The sequence below is a fragment of the Phalangium opilio genome, unplaced genomic scaffold (assembly GCF_054372755.1).
Source record: "Phalangium opilio isolate 3A_F unplaced genomic scaffold, DU_Popi_V2 ptg000002l_1, whole genome shotgun sequence".
NCBI lineage: Eukaryota > Metazoa > Arthropoda > Arachnida > Opiliones > Phalangiidae > Phalangium > Phalangium opilio.
In genome coordinates this window covers 10,951,596-10,964,500 of record NW_028324144.1, presented here as the reverse complement: position 1 = coordinate 10,964,500, position 12,905 = coordinate 10,951,596, and the positions used below count along the sequence as shown (strand labels likewise).

General features: G+C 37.4%; 2 protein-coding genes and 1 long non-coding RNA gene across 3 annotated transcripts in view; all 3 read left to right on the top strand.

The window, feature by feature from the left end:
- The window catches only part of LOC149719746 (ATP-binding cassette sub-family C member 3-like), a 29,034-nt gene extending 23,360 nt beyond the window's left edge, over window positions 1–5,674 (top strand). The window contains exons 20-21 of the mRNA XM_089853210.1: window positions 4,710–5,479; window positions 5,536–5,674. Of these exons, the coding sequence (XP_089709336.1) occupies window positions 4,710–5,479; window positions 5,536–5,647 (882 nt within the window). The 3' untranslated portion in view covers window positions 5,648–5,674. The remainder of the gene's footprint in view (window positions 1–4,709; window positions 5,480–5,535) is intronic.
- Window positions 1–12,905, top strand: part of LOC149719742 (uncharacterized) — a 96,515-nt gene that overhangs the window by 73,463 nt on the left and 10,147 nt on the right. The gene's annotated exons all lie outside the window — the stretch shown is intronic.
- LOC149719745 (medium-chain acyl-CoA ligase ACSF2, mitochondrial-like) lies at window positions 8,340–12,769 on the top strand. Its single transcript, XM_089861703.1, has 6 exons — window positions 8,340–8,379; window positions 9,261–9,327; window positions 9,430–9,637; window positions 11,495–11,623; window positions 11,837–11,890; window positions 12,552–12,769. The coding sequence occupies exons 1-6, from the start codon at window positions 8,340–8,342 to the stop codon at window positions 12,720–12,722; spliced, it is 669 nt and encodes a 222-aa protein (XP_089717829.1). The 3' UTR covers window positions 12,723–12,769.

Here is a 12,905-nt window from a genome sequence, read left to right as displayed (position 1 = left end):
CTCCTTCGTTTCGTCTTCGTCACACCGCTTATTGGACGGCGTCGAAAACCCCACCTTAATTTTCACCCCTTTAGAATATGTATACAGTACGCAAACAGAAGGTTAATCGCAGACGTAGTCGTAGCCCAGATGGTAAACGTTCGACAAATTTATCCTCTTGGATTGTTTTAAAACCCAGACTCGCGCGTTCGAGTCTAACTTGAAATTTTGGTTAAAAATTTATATTTATTTTAAGCTATTTAATTCATTTACAAAATATTATTTTAAATTATATAAATTATTTATTTTAAATAATATGAAAAAATAGTATTTTAAATAGTAACTTGAAATATAATTTTAAATATATTTTGGAAAATGCCAGGTGTTGATTTCGCTAAAATATACGAGATGTCGCCAGTGTTTCCACTTTGCGGCGAAAAGGTCCGTTTTTGGCGTGGATATTTAGTTATGTATGATAAGACGATTCAAGTAAAAATGTGTTAATTTTCATATCACCATTAGTAATTTGAAAAATAATTTTAAATATATTTTGGAAAATGCCAGGTATCGATTTCGCTATAATATACGAGATGTGGCGCAAAAATTGTAATGGTCCTCTTGGGAGCCTTGTTTTATACTGCATGTGTTATATCTCCTGGAAAGAGGGTAGGAAATTTGGGAAACGACCGTGACAAGGCACCCTATACCCTAGGAGGATATAGGGGTGAAGGAGTCTTCGACTGGCCGTTCTTAGAGCTCAGGTTTCGGCCTCTCCGATGGGAGATTCGTGCTGGCGCACCTAGTTACACTGGTTACGCGCATCACGTGACCACGCAAATCCTATTCAAAAAATAGCGGGTTTTTCATGCTAGCTTAGGCCTTTGAAGCAACGCCGCCTATATTACGTGTTCACTACACATGTAGAGATATATTTTTTATTTTATCGGGCGTTAATTCGACCCTCCCACAGGCTTTAATCCACCTTAAACACATATCTAGTAGAGTTTTTGGTGTTGGGAAAGAGTAAAAAACCGTTACCTTTACTTCAGTTATATCTAAGAACCATAATTTACTATTAATACAAGTTGGGAAAACCAAAATATTACCTCTCCGAGGAGGACTACTTACAAACTTACTTACCCAGATATGGAAATGTTTCTTTTTTTTAAGAACAAATTTACTGAAGTTAAAATTTATGAAATATTAAAGCAGTATACAAAGCATAGCAAATATACTGTAAATCAGACGAAATTTTACATCCAATAAGGATATACTTGTACACATTAAAATCATCCGATGGGGGAGAAACGGGAAATGAAAAGCTAAAACTTTGGAGGGATATTACCTTTACGTTTTTGTAAAGGCCCAATTTTCTACTTCTCAACTGTATACCCTCTATGTTCAAAGCCATATTCACAACAGGGTTGCCATGTAAACACTATCCTCTCGTTTCAAATCAACCATTTTCTTAGTTTGTCAACATGACTGTTAACGTTTCATAACACCAAAGCTTATTTGTGGCTACACACACTGAAAGTAAATGCGCACCATAAAAATCATGAAAGCATGAAGCTATAATCCGATAACGATCAGACCTTTCACTGGTCTGGGCTGCGTCCAGCATAGCTCCCCAAAATGACAGCGGATTTTGGAAAACGTTTACCGGTGAGATCTGTCGTCATAGCTTTTCTCCGGTCATCGGTGTTTTAAAAATGACGCTAGCGCAATAAAGCGTGCAAGGTACCAAGGCTTAACAAAAATTGTATGATAAAATATTTAAAGAGATAGATAACAACAACTTTTATAATTAAAATTAGAAAGTAACATGTCTCTTAAAATTCTCGCGTGATCAATTGGTTTCACGCCAATTAAATAGCTATAGTCCCATCAGAATCAGCAAGAGCTATTTGTATAAATTCCTCCATGTTTTTTCGCCAAGCTGAGAACTACGCGTTTTACGTAACGTTTTCCAAAAACCCGACTATTTTCTATGAAGACCGCGCTGGCTCAGCGCTGAGCTCCATGACGTCAAATTCAAAAAACAAAATCCCGTCCTGTAGGACACTGCTAACAGCGCTGAGCTCTGCTGAACGCGGCCCAGATATCCACCATGACTATAAAATATAAGCCTAATTATGTAGAAGTGTATTTAACTTTCGGCTCACTCTGAACCGTTAATGTCTCTGCATTACAGAAACGGAAACTAAACCCAAGCGTTTACTTTTTGGTTCACTAGGCCTATTGACAAATAAAAGTTCAATTGACCAATTTCGTTGCGTTCTTCTTGAAATCACTAAAGAAAGGATTATGCTATAAACAGATGTAGTATAGCTTAAGTAATATATAAACATCCATTTCAAATAACAATATTAAAAAACATCCTTGGAATATCAAAATGAAACAGAGCTTTAAAGCTACAAAAGTACTAAATGCATCGTAATTACGAAAAAGATTTCCACATATTCACTTTATATTAATAAACATTTTAGTTGTTTAGATATATTTAAAGAAGGCGTACTAAAGTTGAAAAATTTAAATAATAGATCCAGGAAATTTTTTCCTTTTTTTATAAAAAAAAAATAATAATCCTTTGTTTTAAATTAAATTAAACTAACGTAACATAGGTAAAAGACGAAACAAATTTTGTGAATACAAACTGTGTAAAATCCCGCCAATACAACACATGTATCATTATTTTACACATTAAACTTTATATATTTATTTATTATGGAAAAAGTGAATATTAAGGTTCTGTAGGATTTCTTAACACATCAAAACAAAGCGAACTGCTAACTCGGCGCACTAGTGTGACAACGGACAGAAACACACAGACAAAAAATAGACTGCTTTTTAACTCTTTCCGTTTTAATTTTGAGTTGAGAAACAAGATTATCTTAAATATTAAAATAAATATAATTAATATTAAATATTTTCTTCGTTAGTTGTTCGCCTTATTGAGCGTTACATCGTCTTGATAAAGAACAATTAAACATTCTTGAGAGACTTGACTAATATTGGCGTTTAAAATGAAGCATACGCCGGTTGCTTCGCCTTACTGAAATAGGTAGTATATAAGGATTTCGAATCGCAGCTATGGATAAGAACAGCGCAATTGCGTGAACCTTTGGTGGAAACCCCGCCATTGGGAGGCCGGACGTTACTCGTAACCCTGGCCGATCGCCGCGTATGTCTTAACCTTAAGGATGATGATGATGGAGTAGAAGCCAGGTGTGCAGACTGGTGTCCATGTGGGATGGACAAAAACAAAGACCAGAAGATGGTGTTGTAGAAGCCAGGTGTACAGACTGGTGTCCATGTGAAATAGACAAAAACGAAGACTAGACGATGGCGGTACTAGAAGCCAGTAAATACAGACTGGTGTCTATGTGGGATAGACATAAACAACGCCCAGAAGATGGTGGTGTTAGAAGCCAGTGAATACAGATTGGTGTTCATGTGGAATGGGCAATTGACTAGTCAGATGAAATAATTGAATTGTGGATAGCCTCAAGTTTTGAATTTTCCGGGAACTGTGAATGCGGTCCGGAAATAGCGAACACATTTGCTTCGATTCGGAAACTGCGAACGCGGTCCCCTGGGGTGTAAGTCAATAACAACAGCCTGACACACACACACACACCCCTACATGCCTGTCGATTTTAGAACCTCTCCGTGACATACGTCACTCGGAGAGGTAAAAAAATAAAGTAATGATAAATGTTCCGTTAAAGCACTGAAAAATGCAGCACCTTTAACAAAAATTAAAACAAACGAACAGACGACGTCCGTTGACGATGAGCGCGGAACAAGGTGCGCGGCTAAGAATATCCCAGAACGGACGATAATCTGTAAACGCGTTTCACTGGGAAAACGGGCAGTCGAAGACTCTTTCACCCCTATATCCTCCTAGCTATACCCTAGTTGATCGAGACCTAGGGCACCCTACACGCTCAATAATTTGCGCAAAAACGTAGGGCCCGTTATTTAAGTTACAAAGTATAAATAAAACGTTACCCAGACTAATATTTGTGCAAAGTTCAAATATAATGCTACAATATGTTTTAGGAAATGGAAAATAATTTTGCGGTAAATTTTGGACAATATTTGCGTAAAAAACTGAACCTATATATTGAGTAAGTTTTTATTGCTCAAAATGTTATTCAAAATACGAACAATATTTCGCATTCGAATAAAACTTAAGTCTGTGTATTTAACGATTGATATGTTATGTTTGGTCAAAAAAATTGTACAAGTTCCATGCACTCAACATCAACATTTTAATTGTGATGAAATAGATTCAATTTAATTGAATAAATTTTGTGGAATATGATCAATATATTTGTTTAATAAAATTTAAAATTTTGGTTCTATAGAATATTGAGCTTTCAATATCATGATATATTTTTATTTGCACAATTAGTGAAAAGTCTTGGGAATAATTTATAATATGATGAATTTTATAAATGTCCCCCAACATTAATTTGTGCAAAACATGGAGCGTGTAAAGGCCGCTCATGTTTTAATTTATATGTATATTTTTGGTGATATACCATTATCCTTACATTTAAGTCGTTATCAGTTCTTATCTTTGAAAGATGTTATATTGATTTATTTAATGGTCTAAAAATTTCCCTTGAAATTTGAAAGTAAATTGTTCAGGCTTTTCTGTACCGTGGAATAATTATTCTTTTCTACAAATTAAATACTAATTTTATATTTTGATCTAACAGCTTGTGCAATTTCTGAAAACGTTCATTGCTGGCTTAACGGGTTTGGAATCAGATGTCGTCTCCGTAGAAAGAGTTGACGAATACTGTCGTTTGGAGTCCGAGGCCGAATGGGAAAAACCAGAATGTAAACCGCCTGCTGACTGGCCTCAACGAGGACGAATCATATTTCAGGACTACAGCACCAGATATCGAGAAGGATTGGACTTGGTCTTGAAGGACATAGATTTCAGGATCGAAGCTGGAGAGAAGGTGGGCGTGGTGGGGCGGACAGGCGCGGGAAAGTCCTCGCTGACCCTGGCGCTCTTCCGTCTCATCGAGGGGGTGCGCGGTCAGATCGTCATAGACGGAGTGGAATTGGAGGGATTGGGCTTGTCTGATTTGCGTTCTAGGCTGACCATCATCCCCCAAGAGCCCGTCCTTTTCTCGGGCACGCTCAGACTCAACCTGGATCCCTTCGGTCAACAAGACGACGAGCGACTGTGGGCCGTTCTGGGACACTCGCACCTGAAATCGTTCGTAGCATCACTCGAGCAGGGACTGGATTACCCAGTGGCCCAAGGAGGACAGAATCTGAGCGTCGGACAGCGTCAGTTGGTCTGCTTGGCTCGTGCTTTGTTGAGGAACACCAAGATCCTGATCTTGGACGAAGCGACGGCTTCGGTCGACATGGATACTGACGATCTCATTCAAGAGACCATCAAGAAGGAATTTTCCAACTCTACCATCATCACCATCGCGCACAGAATAAATACCATCTTGGACTACGACAAGTTAGTTATCTACCCCTAAAACCGTTTAAAAATGATCGTCATTTAATTCTTTATAGGGTGATGGTTCTCGATCAGGGCCGAATTACGGAATTCAACTCGCCACATGCACTCTTGAAGAATGAGCAATCAATGTTTTATGATTTAGCCAAAGATGCGAATATACTCTAGATCACCTTTATTTTAATCTTTTCAGTGAATGTTCGATACATTACCTGTGTAAGCAATAACCTTATCACTCTATATTATTAGTTTTATTATTAGAAGCACAATAAGTTACCCTTTTAATTAAAACGCTTCCTCGTTCGACCTGTCTTCGCTTACCATCACTATTACGTGATCACCAACTTATAATTTCTCTCCGATGAAAATACTTTTTGACATTTGAGACATTCAAATAGTTTGAATATTTATGTATCTTGATGATTAAAGAACATTTTAAGTGTAATATAGTTTTCCGTATATACTCGCGATTCCCCGTAATTTACCAATGAAGGGAATGCAATTGTGATTGACACGTATTTTGTAGGAGACTTTTAATGTAGATAAGAGACCTACAAAGTCTTAAACTCGCAACAAATAAGTCACCTCCATTAAAAGTTGAATTCTCTAATCCTGGGCTGATTATCCACTAACGTATTATGGGTTCCCAAAAAGGCCAAAAATCTGGTCACCAAAACGCGTTACACCATCGGATGTAAGACGGCTGTGTAAATCCCACGGGCAGAGAGAGAAAAAATACGAATTTCGCTCTTCCTCACTAGGGTGGGGGTTTCTGCTCATTTTATTTTCTCTGCTGAACGTGCTCCAAAGCGTAATGTCTTGTGGAACATAAGAGATGGGAATCCATGATACGTTAGTATTTATACATATCCACGGATTATTTCTCCTTGTGTGGCTTTTGTTTAAAAGGGGTATAAAACATGTTTTATATTACGTCATAATACAAACTCACAGTTGAAACGATTGGAATAAAAATACTTTTTTAGAGTTTGCGACGCGTTTACCTAGTTGCTCGGTTTTAAAAGGGGAACAATTCTGGATGAGTACAAAGAGAAATGTTAATTGTTGACAAAATCTTTATGGATCTGAAGAAAACCGGAAAAACCAAAAGTTGTCCTATTCCTAATTGCTTTCCCGTTCTATTAACCTTACAAAATCGTTACGATGAAATGTGGCTAATGAGCAATTAGTTCTTATAAATAACTAGGAAAATCCCCGCACATCACTACCGTAAATTTATAAGTATTAACAGAAGTAAGATGAGACTAGAAGTAAAGGGCTCTAGCAAAATTGGTCGAGTTCCAAAAAAAATTCTTACCCCCTTCCCCTCAACCTAAAGCGGCGGAACACGGACGCGGGTGCTTGAATCTAGTTCGGCCGTCTACAGACTAATTTTACTTTCATTTAAAAAACAACCTAACCGTAAGTGATTTGCGCCTCGATAAAGATAAAAACTGTCCTGGTTTTTTAGAGTTACTGTAGCACGCGTAACTATTTTTTATGAATTTTTCTAGTTTTCGTAAAATATGAACTCTGTTTAAAGAAATATCACGTGGAATATTTTAACACCATCAGTTCATAAGATATATTCAATAAGTTTGTCACTGGTAACCGAAAGCTTGTCATGAAGTGGCGTAGGTGAAACGTCATAGATTTCCGTAAAGCGACGCCTGGTGAGGCGCTGTCAAAGGCTTAGTAAAGCCTTAATAGAAAGATGGACTGCAAAAACGCGTTTTGTCAATTCGCGCGTCGTTTTCGAACTATCTCTCAGTAAGTCTCTAGCATTACGAAATATAGGGAGTGTCATACTTATGGAACATATCTTATAAACTTATGCAACTTATATTTTTTGGCTGTTTAGGAAATTAAAATATTGTTGCTTGACTCGAGAAAATGATTGGAATATTGTAGGAAGGGGTAGAACTAAAAAGGGGGTGTAGTATTTGATCTGTGGGATTTTCCGCTACTAATTCATAACCGTTGTTAAAGAAGACTAGACGAGTACCTATATTGCGAGGTGATTTTCGAATAGATTTTGTCCTTATTACTGAGCTGCGTGCTACTAGTAATATTAAAAGACGAATCACAGTTAGTTTTAATTGTTATCGTAGACGGTAGCCCCATTTGTGCTCGCGCCGCTAGTAATTTGTAACAGGTTTAAGCTTGCTTTAATCGGGATCTCGGCGGTTGATATTTATCAACAATCATGACGACACCGCTTGTAAAACGATTTGGAATTTGCAAGTAAGTGATGAATAATTGTTCTTATATTAATTTTGGTATTAGTTTATTAAATGAAGGGTAGGATTTCATGTTATCTACCTAACCCAACCAACACTTCATTCGGACAAATAAGACCACGGGGAGTTCGAAAAAAGCAGTGAAACATTCTAATCCTACCGCAAGTTGATCAATGAGAGTTGTAAATTTACTCGTTTACATGCAATTTTTAAATTTTCTAAAAAATGTTTGACCAACTTTCGGTCAATTTTTCACTATTTTTTTCCAACTCTGATTAGTCAGAATGAAGTGTTGGTTGGGTTAGGTAGGTAAAGTAAAATCTTACCAAAGGGGGTTATAAACTTCTTAATTTTAGTAATTAGAATGAAAAATTGGGTGCAAGCTGTTAAAGGGAGAGTGAAAATAAAAATCAAATAATTTTGTATCTTATCTTATCTTATTACTCTATTAAAAATAACACTTAGTGAAATTTACCAGAAAATAAGTTAGATTTTAAAATAAAACTGGCTTCATATTTCGTCCATAGTTTAAAGTGACAAACTTGCAATCTACACGTTTCTTGCCTTGATTTTCACCTCTCGCGCGCGCTAAATTAAAATGAGAACTAGCTACTATTTTAATGGCGGTACACGGTAGTACTCAACAATCCCCTAGCAAAGGTAGGGGCGTTCCCAATGTACTCAGAGAGTCTTTCTTTGCCCCACATGTCCGACAAACAATTCAATTCTACTCCATCCCACTCTCTCCTCTAAGATTAAAATTCGGAAAACCGATGTGTACATATGTGTTAAGATTAAGAACCACATAAAAACTATGCTATAACTATAGTTAAGCTAATTACCAGCGTGTTAAGCGTGGTTTTCACATGACCGAAAAAATAATCAAAATAAACGGAACATTGCACCAATCTATTGTCTTTATTTTTATTCATTTTTTATTATTATTAATTTTTTTTTGGTCTGTGTAATCTTGTATCTCACATCATAAAAATTTGGATGTTTCCGAACCTGTTCAATAAAACTTTCAGCATTTAACTTTGGCATTCTCAGGGATTTTTATTAGTAACTGACTCGATTAGGAACTAAATAAATTAATTAATTAAAACATGGCGGACCACGGACGTGCTCTTCCGAACATTCATGGTCTAAAATGACGTCACGACTCGACTCTAGCTTACAAACGCGTAAAGTTATGCTTATTTTAAGGTTGAAACTAACATAAAATCGAAAAATGTCAGTTCAGTTTATTTTAATTTAAAACCTAACCTAAGAACTTTTTGAGTTTCATCCAAACATGGATTAGCTAACGCTAGGGATTGTTCACTAACCGGGTTTCCCATGCAATGCTATCGTCAACTACATGTTCCGAATTATTCCTTGATTCCCCTCTTCATCCCCCAATTTATTGGACCAAAACGGATATAGCGCCATCCCTAGGCAAAATAAATCGTTTTTGCCCTCTTTAGGCAGGATTTCAATTTTGACGTCATAGAACACGTGATATTTCGTCCGCTTTTCTTATAACTTCCTGTTGGGAATAGAAGCTGTTGCTAGGGGCGATTGGAATATGCATGCTCTATCTTTTGGGGGGAACGAACTATCCCTAGCGTTAGTTAATCCATGATCCAAATATGCTGTAATAGGAAAAAATAGCACTATGTCGATACACGAGCAATTATAAATTATGTAACTTTTTACTTGTTATTGCAGGTGGTTATTGTTTGCGTTTTATTTTGATAAACATCTTTCTAATCACAGATCAGAAGAGAGCTACGTGCACAATTGTAGCGATAAACCTCTACAGTATACAACAGTCGGGAATGTCCTCGAGAAAGCCGCAGCAGAAGTTCCCAACAAAGTATTTGTGGTTTCGTGTCATCAATCCATTAAGAAAACCTATGCGGAATTAAATGCTGAAGTACGTTTACTATATCATATTTTTTTCATTGTCATAAAACTGTATCGCAAAGGGAGTACAAACTCTCTTATATCCCTTTCTCCGGTTGGGGAAATAGATAATATTACATTAAACCTTCTCATTATTTATTATGCTATATCAGAGAGTTTTAGAAGTAGGAATGAAGAACTGTCAGTATTTTCTTCAGTCCGACTCATAGCCCGGTATAGAGCCCCTCCCTCCAACACGTATCGGAAAGTTAAAATTATCTTATTGGCTCACTTAAACTATACGTTTTGATGACGTTGCTGACGGGGACGGCGAAAAATATGTTGTTCCATTTTACTTCTGTCGCTATGACCCGTCTCTTCTTTCATACCCCTCCGTCCCGGGGAAGGGGTTCCGGGATTTTGACGCGCGCCCACATTACTCTGTTCTCCATTCCTACTTCTAAAATTAAATCTATCCCTGGCTATATATTTATTTCATACAAGATATTTTTGAAAAGTCCTTGGCTAAACCTGAGCATGTTAGGATGTTCCCATGAGTTACTACAAAGAACATGTATTTCAAGATAGCTTCAATTAGGCAAGTCTGACCTTAACCCTTGAACAGTGTTCGTAGCTTAAACTAACTCAACACTACAACCTTTAACTATGTTGTAATGCCTTAATATTATGAGATTCTACCGTTTTCTTTTTGTCATTAAGATTATCTCTTTTCATTCCTGACCTGTGTAAATGTTCATTAAGTCGGGCGGAATTTATTGAGTAACATAATATTCTGATCATGTCCCTTTTTTTGGAGACCAACTTCTCCCAGGGCCAATATCGCCGGAACTTGATTTTTTTTAATCGGTTCGACAAAAGAAGGCCATGGACCTTTCAAAAGTACCCTTTATATGGGTTACGCCATTGACAATGTTGGGACAAAGGGAGATTGAAATATCAGAAAGCTGGAAATTAAAGAGAGGGCAGACGCTATTCACGATGCCTCTGAGCAAACTAGGAACGTATTTACTGCCTCCTTACCCACGTGATATATATTATACATGGAGGAAACTCACGTATGACTAGCGCGAGTTCTCGGGTGAATTTGAATCACACCAGAAGTAACATAAGGGACTAGAAGTAAAGTGCTCCAGCATTGGTAATAGATCCTGGCACTAGCGAACAAATTTGAGGATTTTATGCCGCTTCCATCGAGCCTACACTAGAGAGGAAAAAATTGGTCGAGTTCCAAAAACATTTTCTAGCCCTTTCTCCTTAACCTAAAGCCGTGGAACACGTACGCTGGTGCTTGAATCTAGTTCGGCCGTCTACCGCTGCGAGCGTCTCACGTTTTGGAGGGAAAATTCAAAAACCAGAGGTTGACCGTTGGTGCGTTGTCAAGAATATTCACTTTCGCCAAGTGAAGAATTTGGTTGCCTTCTAGTCCTCTATCTTACTTCTGATTACACTAATCAGCTTTGAACAATGGATGGTGTGATCGCTAACACCGAAAAATATTCTAACACCCCGAATACCTCAGAAGTTCCGTTGGTGCGTTGTCAAGAATATTCACTTTCGCTAAGTGAAAAATTTGGTTGCCTTGATACTTCTAGTCCCTAATCTTACTTCTGATTACACTTATCAGCTTTGAACAATGAAAGGTGTGATCGCTAACACCGAAAAATATTCTAACGCCTCGAATATCTCAGAAACCGAATTATTTAGTCAGATATTGAAAAGGTTATGGGGACTTACTCAAAATAGAAGTAAGAGAGAAACTGAGACTTCGCTTACTAAACACCATACCGGACACTTCGCAAGGCTTTCTGTTATTCCTATTTGGCTTTGCTAAAGGCGAATGTTGTATCTTTAGTTATAACCTTCTTAGGTTGATCGTCTAATATCGAGCTATCACCGACTGGGTCTCGTCAAAGGTGACATCGTTGCTGTTTGGGGTAAAAACTCGTACGAATGGATTTTGACAGCGTTCTCTCTAGCGAAAGCGGGGATCATAATGGTAATGTTTTTGATAACTGAAAGAATAGCGCGGGTGTCCAGTGGATTCCCTACAAGGGGACTTTTCTCCTGAACTCCGGATTTGGCTTGGAAAAGGCTAGTGGGCGGGATTTATACATGCATGAAGTACGGAATCCACTGGAGCCGCGCTATGCTTTAAGAATTTAATGTTCTGAAAAATCAAATTCTGAAAATTAAATAAATTTAATTGCAGGTTATAGTTTGTCCGGCGTTTAAAGAAATGGAGGTTCAATACATTCTAGAGACAGTAAGTAAACAGAATGTTATGAAGTTAAAGTGAATATTAGCAAACTATTGTGAGCTTCTGAGATTTAGTACGCAGTATCTCCTCGTTGAACCTTTTCTTACAGCTGTCACTTCAAGACAAGGTGGAGTATGATAGAAAAATGCTTCCATTGAATGTTTACTGTGGTCGAAGGGGCGGTCATTATTTTATGCTGAATAAATTTGGCAATATTGAATATTGGTCACAAAAAAATTATTACACTCAGCTCGATCGTGCTAAAGTGTAGAAATCCTTATCTCCGCGAGAAACTCGAACCATGTCTCAATAATTTTTCCCTAGGGGCGGTTTAACGTTAGGGAGCCTGAGGGAATTAATCTAGTCCTGACTGACTGATTATAAACGCCCAGTCCAAACTGCTTTACCTATAATACTGCGGTAATTTAGCGGTAAATTAGTATTGTAAAATTACGTTAAGATATAAATCGGTAACTTACGCGGTATTTGGTAAATTTCTACCTATACTAAACGTGGGGATTTCGAGATTTTGATAGTAGTGAGAGGATGGGAAATAAATTAAAATATCCTAATATTTGTGACCTAGTCCCAGACGACGGTATTTGATTTTCTCTAACCAATAATCAAGTTTCAATTCTATTCCAAAAATCTGTCTTTGCCATTCTAGGTTCCATGCAAGGCTGTGATAATCCTCCATGATTCCGATGAAACAAACTACTTCGACATTCTCTGTCAGATTGATTCGTGTTTCGCCAATACTGCTGGACCTCATCTGAACATTGAAAAACTTCCCCATTTGAAAACGGTTATCTACAGCGGGAAACAGTACAGACAGTAATAGATTAGCGGCCATTTTAACTGTTTCTGTTCATCGCAATTAAACATGCGCTTGCATTTACCAATTAAATCGTATATGATAAAATCACAAGTTCATAAGACCTGTTCCATAAGTTTGTCATTGGTTAATGAGAGCTTGTTCTGAAGTGACGAAGGTGAAAAGTCCTAGATTCTCGTATAGTGA

Excerpts from the sequence above, each read along its gene's own strand:
- LOC149719745 (XM_089861703.1), top strand. The coding sequence starts at position 8,340 with ATGGCGGTACACGGTAGTACTCAACAATCCCCTAGCAAAG. Across the intron at positions 11,624-11,836 it reads CGAAAGCGGGGATCATAATG|GTTATAGTTTGTCCGGCGTT; the intron begins GTAATGTTTTTG and ends ATTTAATTGCAG. Across the intron at positions 11,891-12,551 it reads TTCAATACATTCTAGAGACA|GTTCCATGCAAGGCTGTGAT; the intron begins GTAAGTAAACAG and ends TTGCCATTCTAG.